Raw genomic sequence first — 20,816 nt, forward strand, 5'->3', positions numbered from 1 at the left:
GAAAAGGATCTTATTTCTCCTTCACTTATGAAGCTTAATTTGGCTGGATATAAAATTATTAGTCAGAAATTATTTTCTTTAAGAATGCTGAATATAGATTCCCAGTCTCTTCTGTCTTCGTTTTGGTATTTGACATGACACTAGTCTGGTAATTTAATGTGTGTTGTAATTCAGGTACTCACAGGATGAGATTCTGCATTTGGTTTTCAGCAATCTTGGCCTTGTGGTTACTGGAGATAAGCATCTCCATGGCAGACACAGAAGCTTTAAGGTCATTAACGTGGCATTTGGCATATATTTTTTTTTCTGAGCTCATTCTTTTCTTTCTCCACTTTGTCCACTGACATTACATACAACCAGTCAATATTCATATATTTTTATTTTGACAAAAATGTTTCAAAGTATTTTATGCATGGTTGTCCAGGTTCTTGATTCTAAAAATGCTTCATTAGGGGTATTCAATGGCAGTATTCTGCACCTTTTTTGCCATATCATGACATGTACTATCAATGCTCTTATTACTACTAGAAATAATTAATAGTGTCTGAATTTAATCAAATTATTGAGCCCAATACAGAAACTTCAGAACCAAATAATAAGATTTACCAAGGTCACTCCTGTAAAACCACTCTTAGTACCAAAATCTGTATTAGCCAAGATTCTTTAGAGAAACAGAGCCAATGGTATATTGTCTAACTTATCTCAAGTTTTCATAACAAGTACCACAAACTGGGTGGATTAAACAGCATACAATTATTTTTCTACAATTCTGGATGCTTTAAGTCCAAGATCAAGGTCCTATTATGCAGGGTTGGTTTCCAGTAACTCCTCTCTTTCTGGCTTATAGGAGGCTCCCTTCTGTGTTCTCATATAGCTTTCCTCTCTGTGTGTGGAGAAAGAGCTTTCTGGTGTCTCTTCCTCTTCTTATAAGGATACCACTCCTACCAGAATAAGGGCTCTCCCTTATGAACTCATTTAACCTTAATATATGTAGTGTATAATTCAATAATATTTATAATACATATTATATGTGTGTATATATGTGTGTGTGTATATATGTGTGTGTATGTGTGTGTGTGTGTATATATATGTATGTGTGTGTGTGTATATATATATAGGCTCATTTTATTATGGAGACTGGCAAGTCCAAATCTGCAGTGTGGGCTGAGAAGATCAAGACTGAGATCTGAGAGGGCAATTCCAGTTTTAATTTTGAGAAAAATTTGACATAGTTAATTGTGCAGACAAAGTACAAAAGCGATCTAATGGAGATATTTCTCTTGCTCAGGAAGGCTGGCTTTTTTGTTTTATTTAAACCTTCAGATGACTGGATGAGGCCCCACCCGCAGTATGTAGGACAATCTGCTTACTCAAAGATTACAAACTTAAATGGTTAATGTCATCAAAAAGTAACAGCCCTCCACATTGAAATAAGATTAACCCACAGAACCTTAATTTTAATGCCTGAAAATCAGGGAGGGGGTGTCAGTTATTTGCTGATGTTGTTATAATGTAATAGAAGGCAGCACACACAGTTTCTTTTCTATATTCTCATGTTTCTCTTGTTTTGTGGTATGGCAACACTGGTGGACTAACACTGGTGAGTTTGTTTGGGTCATGTATTCCATTATGTTCAAGATGATATAGGATATAAGGAATACATTTTATTACTGATTTGTTGGAAGACTTTCCAGGCAATCTTAAATAAATTAGTTCAGGATGTCAGAAGAATCCTGAGTCAACAAAAAAGTCTGCAAGTAGAAACTTTGCGTCTGGAAAGGACGATGTAGACCCTGTAGTGTGACAAGTCCTCCACTAGATTACTTCAAGGTGTATATCCACTGCTTGAGTGCTGAATGCCAGGTAGTGAGCCAAGGCCACAGGGATCAGCTGAGGAGCAGTTGTTTCTGAGAATGCAAACATCCTAGAGAGTATCTGAGAACATACCAAGGGAGAGTCCCATGATACACACACAGTAGGCCAAGAGCTGTAAAATTAGCTCAAAAGCAGCTTAAAGATGGGAGGTGATGTGGACTCTAAAGCTGTCCTGCTGCCTCCTAGGAGGGTCCCACATGTAAGTCTTAATACACTTATCTACTTGCCAAGCTGGATTGGTCGGGTCATTATTTGGTCTCAGCTCCCTTCCAGATTGTGGGACAGGGAAACATTACAGTCTAAAATTTTTCTTATAACAGACCCATTTCCCGCTGCATTTCTCCACTAACTACAGCTATAAACCTTGAAAATCACACAGGAAGCCTTGAAAGGAGAGCTCTGAAAGGTGGTAGGAAGGAGACAATCTGTTTAAGGACTCCAGAACTGAAGGAATTGTTTTGTGGCAATGTATGTTATTCCCCTAACTCAACTGAGAAAAAAAAGAGACCAACACTTAGTGTTTTTCAGCCCCCCAGATAGCAAAAAAACACAGCCCAAGTAAACTTATTTCTTCCCTGATGGAGGAATTTATCCAACAACAGAAGACCACCTTGGCATGACCTCAGAGTAGAATCGTTCAGAAGTTTGCTAACAATCAAAAGCCAGAGAATTGCCAGAAGAATATTGCCGTAAAGGCTCAATGGTCTCCACATCTTACGGTTCACAATCCCATATAAGTAAAACAATATTTGGACATAAAATACTAATATTCATGACATTATTTAATAACTATATCTGAATTATTTTATTTTTATCATCTTATATGATAGTTCATATACCCAAAAGAGAGAAAAATAATAGAAGAGATTAAAATTTTAATATTTTGTTCTCTTACCACGTGAGATATCCAGTTCATCACCTCTAATGTATGTTCTTCACTCTAAACAATCTATATACTGATAAAAAAGTGTTTCTCCTACATCAGCATGAGCCCTGCCTCTCCAAGGAGACTCTGGAGGGCATTGGTGTTGAGCCTGGACTGGAGAGGACTATGTTTCTCACAGATTGGAGTTAACAAATAAAGTACAAGTTAGTTAAATAAATTTCAGATAATGAATTACATATACAGTATCCAAATACTTATTATTATTAGTAGTAGTAGTAGTAGTAGTATTTTTGAAATGGAGTCTCGCTCTGTCGCCCAGGCTGGAGTGCAGTGGCGCGATCTCGGCTCACTGCAAGCTCTGTCTCCCGAGTTCACACCATTCTCCTGCCTCAGCCTCTCGAGTAGCTGGGACTACAGCCACCCGCCACCACGCCTGGCTATTTTTTTTTTTTTTTTTTTTTTTTTTTTTTTTGTATTTTTAGTAGAGGCGGGATTTCACTGTGTTAGCTAGGATGGTCTCAATCTCCTGACCTTGTGATCTGCCCACCTCGGCCCCACAAAGTGCTGGGATTACAGGCGTGGGCTGCTGCGCCTAGCCCCCAAATACTTTATACTGCAGAGTTAGTAGCTGTCTTTCTGCTTTTTAGATGTAACTGTGGGTCTGGTAGTTTTACTTGCCGAATCCATCAATGCCACCATGAAATAATCATAGGATCTGAAAACGTGATGCAGACCTGGGAGAAAAGCAAAAGAAGAAAAATCCATAGAGGTCATATAGATTGGAACGAGCATGGAGAACTGGGTGCTATCTGGTACCATACAAATATATGTATTTGAATGCACATCTCAGATTGCTCTGAGTAGTGACAGTTTGTCCTTAGGCTGAGGGTGAAGCCCCTGAGTACTCTCAGAGACAGATAATGCAGATCAAGTTCATCTTCCTTATTCTTTCATCTTAGCTTGTTTATGATATTGCAAGCCCGAAAGCATCCATGCAATCATGGAAATGTCAGTTTCGAAAAACATCATCAAGTGAACCAGGAACAAAAAACTAATCATAAAGTCTATGTGCTTAGATCAAATATCTGAAAAATAAATAAATAAATAAGGTCTTCAAAGAAAGAAGCCATTTCCAAAACCAATGTTATTTTGCATTACAGAATGTTACCTTAGACAAAAATAAAGTTTTATAAGACTTATTTCCTCAGTTTTATAATAATATCTATTGCTTAGTGTTGTATTATTATAACCAAGCCCCTTGAGATTTCAGCACCCCAGCGTTTTTAGCGACTGAAATAATGAAATTTCTAGTGAAACCCTTGCTTGCTTGCACAAAAGCCAGCATCCCTTGTTTCTACAATACAATTATAAATGGTTGATATACTGTTCTCTGTCAAGCAGGAGGAGATAATTTTCTTTGTCAAGCACGAGGGTCACAGAAACATTTTGCAGAAGAAATACATGCCTTGAAGGACATTGTTACCAGCTGTTGACACCGAGAAGTCTTGTTGGTCAAGATGTTATCTGAGACTGAAGAAATACACACTTTTCCCCTCAATTCCCTTAAACTCCCCTTTCCTTATCTTCTGGCTGAATAAATATCCCCTGATGTTGCTTTGTTGATGGATTTGAGAAATTTTCTGTCCTACATTCTTACTTTGGCCCCACTGAATAAACGTTCCTCTATCTCCAAGCACCAGTGACACTGTTTGGCCTCAGCTGTACATCAGATTCATGAGCCAGGATTTGGAATTCTACATCATTTTATTAACAATATTATTTTAATAATTACTTGCATTCTTCCTGACATATTTAAGTGTAGCTATATAATCACAAAATATCCTGTTTTATTAGTATAACAATCAAAAGCATATTCCTCATCAATTTTACCATACTTTATAAACAGCATTGAAAAACATATGACTGCTCATCAACAGCACGAAGCGATTATGAGAGCTGCAAATTACCTGGTTTGGTGAAGAAAAGGTTTTTTTCATTCAGTGGCAATAGTGGCAACCCAAGACACACAGCTAGCAATATCAGAAAAGGGAATTGCCCTTCCTGGCTAATAACAGTTTTATTAAATATTTGTGTAAAATGCACAAATGGCAAGATAAGAATTAGGATATTTCAGATGTCGTCAAAAAACTGAAATGCATATACTATTCATTAAACAGAGTAAGATACATCGGAGATCATGGATACTCCCAATCTGAAGACATTTTATTCTCAGCTCATGTGAGAAAAAACATGAGTCAGAGAAGGCAGCTGCAGAGGTAGGCGATAGAAAAACACTGGACACAAATCCTGAGCTACAAATTATTGGAAACTTTACAAATCCTGTCTGCCAGTGCATGTTTCTGACCACAAAACCCAAAAAGATGAGGAAAATAGAACACTTTTTCTTCCTAAAAGATTTAAAGGTCTTTTAACCTCATATTTTGGTGTATCACAGTAACAAGATTATAGTACTATGAACTACATCAAATATTGCATCAGGAATGAAATGGAGGGTATGTCCTCTGTGCCCAGGAACACTGATTAAAATTAGTCAAGACTCCATGTTCTCAGACACTCCAATGTTCTCTCCTTGACTCTGTGGCCAAACCGTTTATGAGAAACCCAAAAGAGGAATATGTTTTTGAGATTTCTTTCACAAGATGGTGACTATGGTTGTGTCAACCTAAGATAATCAAAAAGATTAGAAAGTAAGTTTAAAAGACTTTATTTAAATACAAACATTTAGGATAGGTTGCCTAGAAAAGCACAGCTTTTAAAGAATGGAAGTCAGTATTCCGAAGTGTAGAATTTTAAGATCATTTAGATAAAAAAATTCCAGAAAGTTTAACAGAATTTTAACATCTTTCTATGTGAGGTTTAATGTACAGTTATAATATTTTGATTAGATAAGCTGGTCAATTTTTTGGAAAAGATACATTTAACATTCCAAACAAGCCAGGTTCTGGTGTCCCTGAAAGTGGTAGTTTTGATGTTAATGCTTGTTCACACTTATAGATTCTGCATTGACCACTAGAAGCCCCTCACATAATGGCAGCAGGTCAATGAACAAGATCTAAAAGATTCTACAGGCCCCACCCTGAGCCATCCTCCTGCTTTATAGGGTCTGTATTGATCTCTTATGATACAAGAAAGGTCTGCCCTGGACTTTCTGTAATCCTCAGACTGAAGGCTGGCCCTGTTTTATGAATCTCAGGGGGAGGCAAATTCCCCTTGTGTGCAAATTCTATGAGGGATTGCATCTGTTCTGTATTCTTGGGTTTTACAGCAAGAAGAGACAAGTTGGAGAAGAGATTCCTCCCAGGAAGCTGCTATAGAGCATTCTGAAGAGCCCCAGATCCTGCATTCAAAATTTAGTGGTGCAGATTTAGGTCCCCAGAGAGACAGGGAAGTGGAAGAGGCCAACTCAATGCACATGTACATGTCTGATTGGGCTTCCAGGCCCCAAGTTCTCTGAATTCATTTCTGTTATAAAGTCACCAGGTGCACTGAAAGACAGGGCTGGAACTGATGATTGCCACTTTATGAGGTTATTTTATTACAAATCTTTTCTAACTGTGCCCCAGATGAAACTGCAGAGCCCAAAATAGGCAGCGAGATCATACTGCATTCAGATTTTGAGGGCAGGCAAGATCTTCACTGAACTATTGTGGCTTGGGGGAAGAAAGCCTGTGAGAAAATTTGATGGGTATCTGCCAAAGTCCCTTCTAGTACGAAGCCTGATCGGCATCTTTTATGTTTATATTTGATCTTGTAATTCTGAACAGTGCTTGGGAAATATAATTAAAACAACATTGCCTCCCAACCTAGAATGCCTCTCCACAAAGGTAGAAAAGAGATAAAACTGTTTTAAAACTCAAACCAGAATGTGATGTACATCAGAAGCAAAACATGTAGTGTTTAAACATCACAGTCTGCTTTAATTGAGTTATAAAACATACATGTTGTCAAGATTAATAGCCCCCAAGCAGGAAAATTTGACAGCACCATTTGGCAGTTTATCCTAAATTCACCTGCTAACGAGAAAGATTATCTAGGTTTGATAATTGGCTTTATTAAAAGGAAAAATAGGCCAGGCGCAGTGGCTCATGCCTGTAATCTCAGCACTTTGGAAGGCCGAGGTGTGCGGATCACAAGGTCAGGAGATCGAGACCATCCTGGCTAACACGGTGAAACCCCGTCTGTACTTAAAATACAAAAAATTAGCCGGGCGCCTGCAGTCCCAGCTACTCAGGAGGCTGAGGCAGGAGAATGGCCTGAACCCAGAAGGTGGAGCTTGCAGTGAGCCCAGACTGCACCACTGCACTCCAGCCTGGGCGACAGAGCGAGACTCCGTCTCAAAATAAAAAAAAAAAAAAAGGGAAAAATAAACTAACCTTTGTGACAGAAAATTGTTTTGCAACTTGGAACTAAGTGCCTGATTAAATTAGGCTCCTATCTTACTGCAAAATTGTGAGATAGGGTACTATCTTTTTTCATATTTACATTTCAAATACATTGTTCCCAGGTCCTGGAGAAAAGCATTCCTGAATTGGTTTTTTTTGTTTTTACAAAGAGCAGCAAACCAGCCAGCTACATGTCAGAAAGTTGCACATTTTGGAGATGGATTTAGTTGGATAGGTGGGCTTTTAAACTTAGTTTGTTTATTAATTAGATTACTGGCTTCAGGGTGGAGCCACTTAATAAATAAAGAAAGGAAGCATGCAGTTTTTAAGGCTTAATATTTAAGTATGTGCAAAGCATTAACAGCTGGAAAGCATAACACTTAGATCCTCCCAAATCAAGAATCCCATTTTAACACTGAATTCTGAGTCCCCAAAAGAAAGGAAATGCCAGAGGACTGGGCAGTTCAATGATCCCACAGTGCACCTCAGTAGGACATTCCTTTGAGGTTGGTGGACGATCCTATGCCAGTTAGCACACACTGTGATTACTGCATCCCGCATGGGTGTCTTACCCCTCAGTGGGGGTGGCTGGGGGGTGTTTCTGTAGCCTCTACGTTCTAAACCATGCTTTTTCTATCCAAACACCCAAAGAAATAAGCAACTCTCTAGAGTAATAAACATTTGCTATAAGCGACTGCTGTCAGCCCTCTAAAACCATAGCTCTTGCCAGTGACTCACCAGCAATTACATCCACCTAGTCAAGTTCTCTCATAGTACAGTGTAATCTCTGGTATCCCCCAAAGTCAAGGAGATCAAGTAATGCAATACAAAAAAGAGCAGAGTGCTAGACCTGAGAGGAGTCTCTCTGCTTACAACTGAGGGCCTCATGAGAAAAGCAGTTTCCTCCCAAAAGGAGGAGACTGTGCCAACTTTTCTGTTTTCTGTGATTCTAGGCTAGAATTGTTAGAATTCTTTTTTTTTTTTTTTAAGTCCCCTCATGTGACATTTGGAGTGGCAAGAGGAAGGACAGGCAGAAGTAAACGGAGAAACAGAATTCATTTGACTGTTTGTATTACAGAGAGAGGAGATCTTAAAACCATGCATATGTGTATGCACATAGAGTAAGTATCAGTTTTCATTAAGTCAACTTTTGACTATAGAGCTCTTTAAAAATCCTTTTCCTAACTGTAATTCCTACTCAAGCCATTATACTTTTGCTGCTAGCTGGACCTCTGTAGCCAAATGAGCAGCCATTACACCTTAGTCGCTGTTCAACACCCTTCCTCACTGCAGTGTGATAGACAGCTTTCAGATAACAATCATGCTAAATCTGCCAGAAGTATCCTATCTTGAATAAAGGCCAGGTAAAGCCAAACCTGTGGCCGGGCGCAGTGGCTCGCACCTGTAATCCCAACACTTTGGGAGGCTGAAGTGGGCAGATCACCTGAAGTCAGGAGCTCAAGAACAGCCGGGCCAACATGGCAGAACCCTGTCTCTACTAAAAATATATAAATTAGCCAGGTGTGGTTGCAGGCGCCTATAATCCCAGCTACTCGGGAGGCTGAGGCAGGAAAATAGCTTGAGCCTGGGAGGCAGAGATTGCAGTGAGCCGAGACTGCACCACTGCACTCCAGCCTGGGCAACTGAGCGAGACTCTGTCTCAAAAAAAAAAAAAAAAAAAAAAAAGCCAAACCTGCTGGATTCCTTTCCAAGGGGGCTGGCACTCTTGCTCACAAAATGTTTACGGTTGAGACACAGAGTTAATGATGTTAATCAACTAAATAAGAACTCAAAACTTATGAAAATGTCCCAGTACTTTAAGAAAAAGCATTATTAAGTGTGTTTTGCTTTAAAGATAGTGCACTCATAAATTCTTGCTGAAATCAATAGTAACATAGAAAAGCAGCAATACTAATAGCCTGTCACAAGCTGATTACAAGTCTCTGTAATAAAGTATACCATTCTTAATAACCTATATAACCATTTGAAATGGGTGCATTTCTCCTCTTGCTTTCTGAGGAAGGCTTACTCTAACAGAGGAACTTTCAATAAACGATCTCTTCTCATTGCAAGGCATTCCCCTTCTTGCTTTCGGAGGATGCCCTACTCTGTAACTGAGTAGTCTCTAATAAACCATTATAACTTTACCATACTTTGCATCTCACCAAGAATTCTTTCCTGTGTGAGATTCAAGAACCCACTCTTGGAGTCTGGGACAAGATCATCACATCTCTTCTAGTGACTCTGCCAGGACTTCAATGAGGTGAAGTCCCAACTCAAACAAATGAGATCCCAAGCCAAAGGAAACAGACTCTGCAGCACCAATTGGCTGACACAAACTCTAGTTGTAAACTTTCAACAAATAAACCCATATGGCCTTCACCTAGTTTACAAACAGAACATTTTCATCATCTTCAGAAAATTCACTTGTGTTTTGTCCCAAACATCTATCTTTTCTTCCTCAACCAGAGGCTATTAATGCGTTGATTTATTTCACCATAGGTTTATTTTGCCTGAAATAATGCAACACATAAATACACAAAACACAATTTTATGTTTAGCTTTTTTCACTTAGTAGGTCTATGAGATTCATATAGGGCATGAGCTTCAGTTCTTTGTTTCTTTGTATGGCTGAGTTGCATTATGTTTTATGAATGCTATGCAATTAATTCAAACCACTGCTTTAACCCAACAACATCTTTTTGTGAATTACTTACAAACTGGCTCTCAAATGAATGTAAAACATTTGCTGCTAAGTTGTGGCCTTTCAGTCTTACCTGCCTTATCTAATCATTATCAAGACAGTCACTATGAGAAAACTATTCTCTAAATTATTGAAAGTTTAAGTCCTCCAACAAAAGGAATATTAGGGAAGACATTTCACTGTTAACCCATAGTATATTATTTCCATCTGTTAACCACAATCTTAGATAAGATAGAATAGTTTAACACTGGTGTCAGTGCAACATTTCATTCATTGTACATCAGTGTTAAAATATGAAAAACCAACTAATTTTAATAAAAGAAATTAAGTTCACCCATAGTCTAAACCATTTTAAAATCCACTATATTCTTCCTGGTCAAAATACAGTTACAAGTACTCAAGAAACATTCCTTTTTTCCAATATACTAATCCTGCAGTTCTGTTTGCTACGTTTTTTTTTTAAGTGAGGCTAATTATTTAGTGAATGTTGATAGGAATTATCTTCACATTTCTCTGATATAGGTGAAGATGTTATTGTCCTCACATCAAATACTCAACTCTTTCACTATGTCTTCTATCACATCAAATAATAGTAAAGACTCCTACTTTATTCTGTTTTAAAGATATGTCAGTACTTCAACTCAGTGGTCCTAACCTTTTTGGCACCAGGGACTGGTTTCGTGGAAGACAATTTTTCTACAAACTGGCAAGGAGAGAGATGGTTTTGAGATGAAAATGTTCTGCCTCAGATCATCAGGCATTAGTTGGAGTCTCCTACGGAGCACACAATCTAGATCCCTCACATGCACAATTCACAATAGGGTTTACGAAAATCTAATGCCACCACTCAGCTGAGAGGTGGCAGAGCTCATGTGGTAATGCTTGCTCACTCACCACTCATGTCCTGCTGTGCAGCTCAGTTTCTAACTGGCCACAGACCAGTAACCGGTTTACAGCCTGGGACTGGGACCTCTGCTTTAAATGAAGTCTCTTTTTTTTTTTTTTTTTTTTTTTAAACTTATGGAGGAATTGGTGAAGTAATTTCAAAAATCCAGAATATCTCTCTTACTTTAATATAGAAAAATGCTCTAAACACGTATATGTTTACATGCATTACTACTTTATTCAAACACAAAGAGCATATTTTTTAAAATTTTCCTCATGTGTTTTACATTTGGCATTAAACTTCCATGAAAAATGTTGATATTAATTATTTTCACCTAACTTAGAAGGACCTCACATTGCTCTGATGCAGAAAAAAAAAAACACATCACATATATTTTCACATGAACACCATGGATTAAGGAAAAGCAGCAACAGATTTGAAAGCTGAATTATATAAATAATATTTGCTCTTCAAAAACCTCAAATACTGTAAATACAAATGAAGTATCTATGAAATATACCTGTCAAAACATCAATGTTCTTGCTACTTTAAAACATATAAGCAAATAAATTATCTAATTATTTTGCCTTTAGATTCTGTATAAATTTATTTAGTATAAAGGCTGAAAGTGTCTGTGCTTTAGTCCTTTCTCACATAAATTCTGACACATTTAGACTTCATTTTTTATTAAATACTTCCTCACATTTATTGCATCTACAAACTTTCTTTTTCTATGAACCCCTAGGTGACTCATAAGTTTGATATTTTGAATAAAGCTTTTCACATTTTTACATCTATAGTGTTTCTCTAGTATGGGTTACCTTGAGTAAGGGTTGAGCACAGTTTAAATAATTTGCCACATTTTTAATATTTGTATGGATTTTTTTCAGTTTATATTCTCTGCTGTTGTGTAAAGCTTGAAAAATGGTTAAAGGTTATGCCACATTCTTAACATCTGTAGGGTTTCACTCCCATATAAATTATCTGATGCACAATAAGACATGGATAACAAGTAAAAATCTGCTCCATGTTTTACATTTTCAAAGTTTTTCTCTAGTATGACTTCTCTGATGTGTAATGAGGTATGACCTAGAGTTAAAGGCTTTGCCACATTCTTCACATTTGTAGGGTCTCTCTCCACTATGACTTCTCCGATGTGTAGTGAGGTATGACCTATAGCTGAAGGCTTTACCACATTCATCACATTTGTAGGGTCTCTCTCCAGTATGACTTCTCCGATGTGTAGTGAGGTATGACCTAGAGTTGAAGGCTTTCCCACATTCTTCACATTTGTAGGGTCTCTCTCCAGTATGACTTCTCTGATGTGTAGTGAGGTATGACCTATAGTTGAAGGCTTTGCCACATTCTTCACATTTGTAGGGTCTCTGGCCAGTATGAATTCTCTGATGCTGAATAACATCTGAACTATAACTAAAGGCTTTGCCACATTCTTTACATGTATAGGGTTTCTCTCCAGTATGAGTTCGCCGATGCACAGTAAGACCTGAGGAGTCACTAAAAGATTTGCTACATGCTTTACATTTATATGGTTTTTCTCCAGTATGAATTCGATGATGTCGAATAAGGTGTGAACTATAAGGAAAGGCTTTGCCGCATTCTTTACATTTATAGGGTTTCTCTCCAGTATGAATTCTCTCATGCACAATAAGATTTGAGAAACAAGTAAAAGGTTTGGCACATACCTTACATTTGTAAAGATTCTCTCCAGTATGAATTTTCCGATGTTGAGTAAGGCAAGAACTACGGCTAAAGACTTTGCCACATTCTTTACATTTATAAGGCTTCTCTCCAGTATGAACTCTCTGATGCATAATAAGATTTGAAGAACGAGCATAAGATTTGCTACATACTTTACATTTGTAAAGTTTCTCTCCCGTATGAGTTGTCTGATGTTGAGTAAGGCATGAACTACGGTTAAAAGCTTTTCCACATTCTTTACATTTATAAGGTTTCTCTCCAGTATGAATTCGCTTATGTTTAGTAAGGTATGAACTACAGCGAAAGGCTTTGCCACATTCTTTACATTTGTATGGTTTCTCTCCAGTGTGAATTCTCTGATGCACAATAAGATTGGAGGAACGAGTAAAAGATTTGCTACATGCTTTACATTTGTAAAGGTTTTCTCCAGTATCAATTTGCTGCTGTTTGGTAAGGTATAAACTACAGTTAAGGTTCAAGACTTTGCCACATTCTTTCCATTTATAAGGTTTCTCTTCGGTAGGAATGATCTGATGTTGAGTTAGGTGCAAACTATGGTTAAAGCTATCCCCACATTTTTCACATTTGTATGGTTTCTCTTCATTATGGATTATCTGCTTTCTAAGATTTGATGACTGACTAAGGTCTTTATCATATTTATTACATCTATATGAGTTTTCTCTGATATGGATGGTCTGATGTTGAATATGTTTTAATGACTGGGCACAAACTTCTACACATTTATTACATTTGTAAGACTGTTCTTGCTTCTCTTGTTGCATACTCTGAAGAAAGACTTTCTCAAATTCTTTACATTTGCATTGTTTTTCTAGAAAGCAATTTCCCTGATGATTTTTAGGGCTTGAGCTTTGGTTCAAGGTTTTTTCAGAATTATTGCAATGATAATTTTTCTCTCCAATAAAAACATCTCGGTACCTACTTAGAGTAGAGACCTGCCTAAATAACTCTGAAGTTTTATCATGTATGTGATGTTTTCCCCAAATATCTATTTCCTCTTGTTGATTAAACAATGATGAATGAGTAAAGACCTTCCTATATTGATCAAACTTATAGCTTTTGGCACAAGAAGAAAGTATTTGTTGGTGAAACAAACTTTCAACAGAGGACTCATCAAATTGATCATATTTAAAAGTCTTTTCATCATAACATCCATTGTGCCCATCACACTCCTCCCTTTTCCACCTTTTTCTTAAATGTAAATTCTCAAGATCACAGTTCCCATGTCTCCTTGATATCACTTTTTGGAATGAAGCTTCTGTGCATTGCTCTGTCAACAGGTCCTTGTTATAATGCGAAAACACATCTGAAAGATATAAAAATTTTAAGAATTCCAATTACTAGATTCAGATACATATATTTTACAAATCTAATACACAAAATTATGCTAAGTTGAGAATACAACAGTTGAGTGAAAAACCTGAGGCCCTGTTTTCTCAATTGATATACAAACTTTACTACAATAACTTTACAACAATAAAGTGGCATGTGAACTACTAAGACACCAACAGTGGCGAAAAGGGAGTGTTTGTGCCACCTGCCCTTGCCCCTCAGCAGCATCTGCATGGCGGGGAGAAATCTGTTAATTTGGGAGACGGAGAACACAGTGACTAGGGGACTACAATGAACCCAGTGCTGCCCTATCACAGCAGAGACCTGGCAGGATTCATCACCTTCTGACTTAGGAGCTGCTGGTCTCTGAATAACCAACAGTGGTACCCCAATAACACATCATGAACACTGGACTCTGAGATGTCCTGGCTTCAGGTATGACCCAGAACATCTCCCACTATGATGGGTATAGTGAAAGACACCTTCTGTTTGAGCAAAGCAGAGGAAAAAGTAAATGGGATTCTGTCTTGCACCTGAGGTACCAGCTTGGCCACAGTGGGGTAGAGCACCAAGCATACTCTTAGGGTCCCTTAGTCAACATTTCTGGACCTGTCCTGCACCAAAGAGTAAGTCCCAGATGTGGAAGCAGCCATCACAAGCTAACTGAAGAGTGCTTGGGTGTTGGGTAAACATCAGTGATAGCCCAGTGAAAACCCCTGTGGGCTGGTGGTGGTGGCAGACACAATATGAGGCTCCTCTGCCTGCAGAAAGGGGAAGGAGGAGAGGGAAGGATGTTGTCTTGTGATTTGAATGCCAGCTTATCTGCAGTGGAATAGAACACGAGATAAACAAGGCTTCTGACTTCAGTACCTGGCTCCCACACAATCTCTCTGGACCTACCTGGGGCCAAAGGAACTTACTGCCCTGAGGAGACACATACCTGGCTGGTTACCACCTGCTGATTGTAGAGGCCTAAGGTCTTGAGTAAACTTAGGTAGTAGCCAGGCAGTAATTACACTGGGCCTTGGGTGAGACCCAGTGCTATGCTCACTTCAGGTCTAAATTAGCACAGTCCCAGTGGTAGGGGTAAGAGGGAAGCTTGTGTCATCCCACCCCAGCTCCAGGTAGCTCAGCATAGAGAAAGAAATTCCATTTGTCTGGAAGAAACTAAGGAAACAGAACAAGAGTCTCTGTGCTTGGTAATTCAGATAATTCATCGATTTTAACCAAGACCAACAACATGGTACCTCTATGAGTCTGCAAGAGGAACATTATTGAGTTTGAGATCCAAGTACTTTCAAATTCTGGAAAGCCTTCCCAACAAGGATGGACATAAAACCCAAACTGTGAAGGCTACAATAAATGCCTAACTCTTCAATGCCCAGACACAGATGAACATCTACACATTAAGACCATCCAGTAAAATATGGCCTAACAAACTGAATAAGGCACAAGATACCAATCCTGGAGAAACAAAGTAAGTAACTTTTCAGACAGATAATTCAAAATAGTTGTGTTGAGGAAATAACTTCAAGATAAAATAGAGAAGGAATTCAGATTCTCGCAGGTAAATTGAACAAAAAGATTGAAATGGTTAAAAGGAATCAAGCAGAAATTGAAGTTATGGAAGGTGAAAGGCATATCTCACATGGCAGCAGACAAGACAAGAGAGCTTGTGCAGGAAACTCTCCTTTATAAAACCATCAGATCTCGTGAGACTTATTCACTATCATGAGAATAGCACAGGAAAGACGTGCCCCATCATTCAATTACCTCCCACTGGGTCCCTCCCACAACACGTGGGAATTGTGGGAGCTACAATTCAAGATGAGATTTGGGTGGGGACACAGCTAAACCATATCAAATGCTAATGAAAAACACAAAAAAAGTTAAAAGTATAAATGTTACTGGAAATGGTAAATACACAGTGAAATTCAGAATACACTAATACTGTAACACTAGTGTACAAATCACTTTTAACTCTCATATAAAAGCTACAAAGTAAAAGCATTAAAATAAGTATAGCTACAATAATTTGTTAATGAATACAAAGTATAAAAAGTTACAAAGTATAATATATATAGTAATAAAATGTGTGAAAGGGAGAAAAACTGTCGAGTTTTTTTCCACGGATAGATGTTAAATTGTTATCATCTTAAACTAGACCTTTACAAATATAAGATATTTTATCTAAGTCTCATGATAACCTCTAGGAAAAAACTGTAGTAGATATACAAATGGAAAAAGCCATCAAAACATAAAAACAACAAAAACAAATCCAAAAATTAACAGAAGACAGCATGAGAAAAAAAGAAACTATAAAACAGAAAACAACAAAACTATAATAGTGAGTCCTTATGTATCAATAATTACTTTATATATAAAGAGATTAAATTATCCAATAAACAGATACTGGTATAGACTGAATGTCACCTCCAAAATTTTAGGGTAAAATTTAATAGCCATTGTGATGGAATTAAAAGGTGGGATCTTTAAGAAGCGGTTAGGCCACTGGGACTCAGCCCTGATGAATTAATTCATGTCCTTATGGCAGTGTGTTAGTTATCACAAAAGTGACTCTGTTGTAAAAGGGAGCTTTCTTCTCCCTCAGGTCTTTGGTCATGTTATTATGCTGCAAAAATGCTTTCACCAGATAACAGTGTCATTTTCTTTGCCTTCCAAGCTCCTGGAATCATGAGCCAAATAAACTTCCATTGTTTATAAATTAGCCAATCTATGGTATTCCATTACAGAAAACAAAACAGACCAGAATAAACACAGAGTGGCTAAATGAATTTGTTAAACTAACAGTATGCTGCTTACAAGAGATTCACTTTTGAATTAAGGACAAACAAAAACTTAAAGAATAGAAACCATATTGCATGCAAACCACCACCAAGAGTCAGGAGTGGTTGTTGGTTGTATTAGACAAAACAGACTTACATGCAAAATCTGTCACAAGAGGAAAGGAGTTCACTACATGATGATAAAGAAGTTAATCTCTTAAGAGGATATAGAAATTAAAATTATGTATGCACCCAACACTGGGTGAGAAAATAAAATGCAGTAACAGGGAATTTCAATGTCCTACTTACAACAAAGCATGGAATATTTAGAGAGAAAACTAATAAAAAAAAGAGTTCACCTGAATAACACTATAAACTAAATAGACAATATTTTATCAAACGGTATGAGAATACACATTGTTCTGAAGAATACGTGGGATATTCTCCAGGATAGATCATATGTTAAACCAAAAATAGAAAACAAGTTTTTTTAATTTAAGATTAAAATTATATCAAGTTTTTTATCACAATGGTGTAAAACTAGAAAATCAACAGCAGGAAGAAAACTAGAAAGCTCACAAATGTGTGTGATACAGTGCGAATGTTTTGTCTCCCACCACAAAACTCACATTGAAAAGTAATCCCCAATGTTGAAGGTGGAACCTAATATGGGGTGTTTGAATAATAGGGGCAGATCCCTCAAGTATTCTTTGGATCTGTCCCAGATCTTACAAGATCTGGTTGCTTAAAAGTGTGTAGCACCTCCCAACTCAGTCCCATGCTCCTGCTCTTGCCATGTGACTGCCTGTTCTTCCTTTCCCAGTTCCCCTGATTGCAAACTTCCTGAGGCCCTCGCCAGAAGCCAAGCAGATGCTGGTGCCATGCTTCTGTACAGCCTGCAGAATTGTAGGCCAATTAAATCTCCTTTCTTTATAGAATGGACTAATACAGTGTTGACATTAAACAACATGCTTCTGAACAACCATGAAATCAAAAGGGAAATAAAAAATTATCTTGATACAAATGAAATTGGAAACACCAAGAAACCAAAACTCCTGAAATGTAACAAAAGCAGTTCTAAGACAGAAGTATAAAGTGATAAAGTTCTACAATAAGGAAAACAAAAATCTTAAGCAATCTAACTGTAATCCACAAGGAGCTTGATCAAGAAGAACAAAATAATCCCAATGTTGGCATAATTATGGAAATAATAAGGATTAGAGCAAAAAGAAAATAGAGACCAGAAAAATAAAAAATATCAAAAAACTAAGAGTTGAGTCTTTAAAAAAAAAAAAAAAAATGAACAAACTTTTCCTAGATTATCCAAGGGAAAAAAAGAGAGGGGACTCAAAAAGTTATTAATGAAAAAGTAGTCCTTCCAGCTAGTATCACAGAAAGAGAAAAAATAAACTATTATGAACAATTACATAACACCAAAAGATAACTTGGAAGAAACTGATTCTCAGAAAGAACACCACACTGTGAAGAAACAGAAGCACCCAAAAGACTAATAATGAGAAAGAAGACAGAAGTACTCAGAAATCTCCCAATTAAAAAAAAAAGCCCATGACCAAATGACTTCATGGGTAAACCGCACCAAACATTTAAAGAAGCAATGTCAACACTTCCCAAACTCTTCCAAAAAACTGAAAGAAAAAAGCACTTTCAAACTCATTCTATGAGGCCACCAACATCTCATACTGAAGCCAGTAAGGAAGGACACTACAAAAAAGGAACAAAACAATATTCCTTATAAACATACAAGCAAAAATTCTCAACAAAATACTAGATACCAAATTCAAAAACACATTAAAAGGATCAGACATCATTATCAAGTAGGATTTATCCCTGAGATGCAAGAATGTTTTAATATACACAATTTAAATGATATACCACAATAACAAAAAAAATGAAAATCATATAATCGTCTCAAAAAATTTATTAAAAGTCTATGACAAAAGTAAATACATTTTCATAATAAAAACTCCAAACAGCATACATACAAAAGTATCCATCTCAACAGAGTAAACAGTGAAATGCTGAAAGTTTCCTCTAGTATCAGAAACAAGACAGGGATGCCCAATCTCAACACTTCTATTCGACATAGTAGTGAGAAATCAAGCCAGAACAATTAGGTAAGAAAAAGAAACAAAAAGGCATTCAAATCAGGAATAAAGAAGTAAAATTCTCACTGTTTACAGACGAAATGATTTTAAAATACAGAAAACCACAAAGACTATACCAAACAAACAAACAAAAAATAGAGCTAATATATCCATTCAGTAAAGTTGAGGCCACAAAAATATACAAAAATTAGTTGCATTTCCATATACTAACAATAAACTATCTGAGAAAAAAGTTACAAAAAAATCTTATTTATAATAGTATCAAAAAATTTTTGAAAATTTTATAACTTCATTTAACAAAAGAAGTGAAAGATCTGTCCAGCAAAATCTATAAAACACTGATGAAAGTAATTGAAAAAGACACAAATGGAAAAATATCCCTTCTTCATGGTGGAAAAAATAATATTGCTAAAATATCCATACTTCACAAAGTGATTCACAGATCCAATGAAATCTGTATTAACATTTTAATGGCATTTTTCACAGAAATAGAAAAAATTATAAAACTTCTATGGAATCACAAATAACTCCAAACAGCCAATGCAATCTTGAAAAAGAAGAATAAAGCTAGAGGCATCACACTTCTTCATTTCAAACTATTACACAGCTATACTAATCAAGGCTATGGTACTTACGTAAAAACAGACACATAGACCAATGGAATAGAATACAAAAACCAGAAAGAAACCCATGTGTACACAGTCAACTAATACTTTGACAAGGGCACCAAGATACACAAAGGGGAAGTATAGTCTCTTCAACAAAGAATGCTGAAAACAGGTAGTCATATGCAAAAGAATAAAACTGAATGCTTATACCATGTACAAAAATTAACTCAAAAGGATTAACACTTAAATACAAAACTAGAAACTGTATAACTTCTAGAACAAAGCATAAGGAACAATCTCTTTGACACTGGCCTTGGCAGTAATTTTTCTGGCTATCACATCAAAAAATCACAAGCAACAAAAAGCAAAAAATAAAAGCAAGTAGCATTAAATTAAACAAAAAAGTGTGTGCACAGCAAAGAAACACAGAACATGAAAAAGCAACCCAGGGATTGGGAGAAAATAGATCTGATAAGAGTTTTATATCCAAAATACTAAGAATCTCACACAATTCGATAGCAAAAAAAAAAAAAATTAATTTGCAAAGCACTCAAGTAGAAATTTCTTAAAATATGACATGGAAGTGGCAAACAGGTTTATAAAAAGGTTCTCAATGTTATTATTCATCAGGAAAATGCAAGTAAAACCTCAATGAGCTATCACCTCACACTTGTTAGAACAACTGCTGTCAAAGTCAATAAATATTCACACTTGTTAGAATGACTGCTGTCCGAGTCAAGAAATATTAATAATAATAATGAGAGAGCATGGAGAAAAGAAAACCCTTGGATACTGTCAGTGGAAATGTAAACTGATTCAGCCATTATGAAAAATGGCATGAAGGCACCTCAAAAAAATTAAAAATATAAGTATTATATGAACCTTCTATCCTACTTCTAATTGTTTAACCAAAGGAAATAAAATCATATGTCAAAGATATATCTGTACCCCTATGTTCACAGCCAATTATTCACAATATATAGAATATTATTCAGACATAATGAAGAAGGTACTCCTGCAATTTCTGACAACACGGATGAATAAACAAGGTGGACATCATGGTAAAAAGTACAAACTTTCATTTATAAGATAAATTCTGAATATCTAATGTACAGCATTGTAAATATAGTTAATGATACTCTATAGTAGTAGTCCCCAACCTTTTTGGCAGCAGGGACCAGTTTTATGGAAGACAATTTTTCCACAGATGGAGGTCCAGTCGGGGGTGGTTTTGGAATGAAGGTGTTTTACCTCACATCATCAGGCATTAGATAGATTCTCATAAAAAGCACACAACCTAGATCTTTTGCATGCACAGTTCACAATAGGGTTCACACTCCTATGAGAATCAAATGCTGCTGCTGATCTGAGAGGAGGCAGAGATCAGGCAGTAATGCTTGCTGGCTGAATGGTCACCTCCTGCTGTGTGATCAGATTCCTCACAGGCCACAGACCAGAACTATAGATCCCGGC

At 36.9% G+C, this 20,816-nt stretch overlaps 1 protein-coding gene across 3 annotated transcripts in view; it reads right to left on the minus strand.

The window, feature by feature from the left end:
• Positions 1 to 10,967: 10,967 nt before the first annotated feature.
• The window catches only part of LOC101007305 (zinc finger protein 267), a 28,740-nt gene continuing 18,891 nt past the window's right edge, over positions 10,968 to 20,816 (minus strand). For all 3 annotated transcript variants that reach the window (XM_003916819.5, XM_021931915.2, XM_009196345.4), the window contains one exon: positions 10,968 to 13,797. In XM_003916819.5, coding sequence (XP_003916868.3) covers positions 11,795 to 13,797 — 2,003 coding nt within the window. In that variant the 3' untranslated portion in view covers positions 10,968 to 11,794. The remainder of the gene's footprint in view (positions 13,798 to 20,816) is intronic.

Source organism: Papio anubis, chromosome 18, assembly GCF_008728515.1.
Source record: "Papio anubis isolate 15944 chromosome 18, Panubis1.0, whole genome shotgun sequence".
NCBI lineage: Eukaryota > Metazoa > Chordata > Mammalia > Primates > Cercopithecidae > Papio > Papio anubis.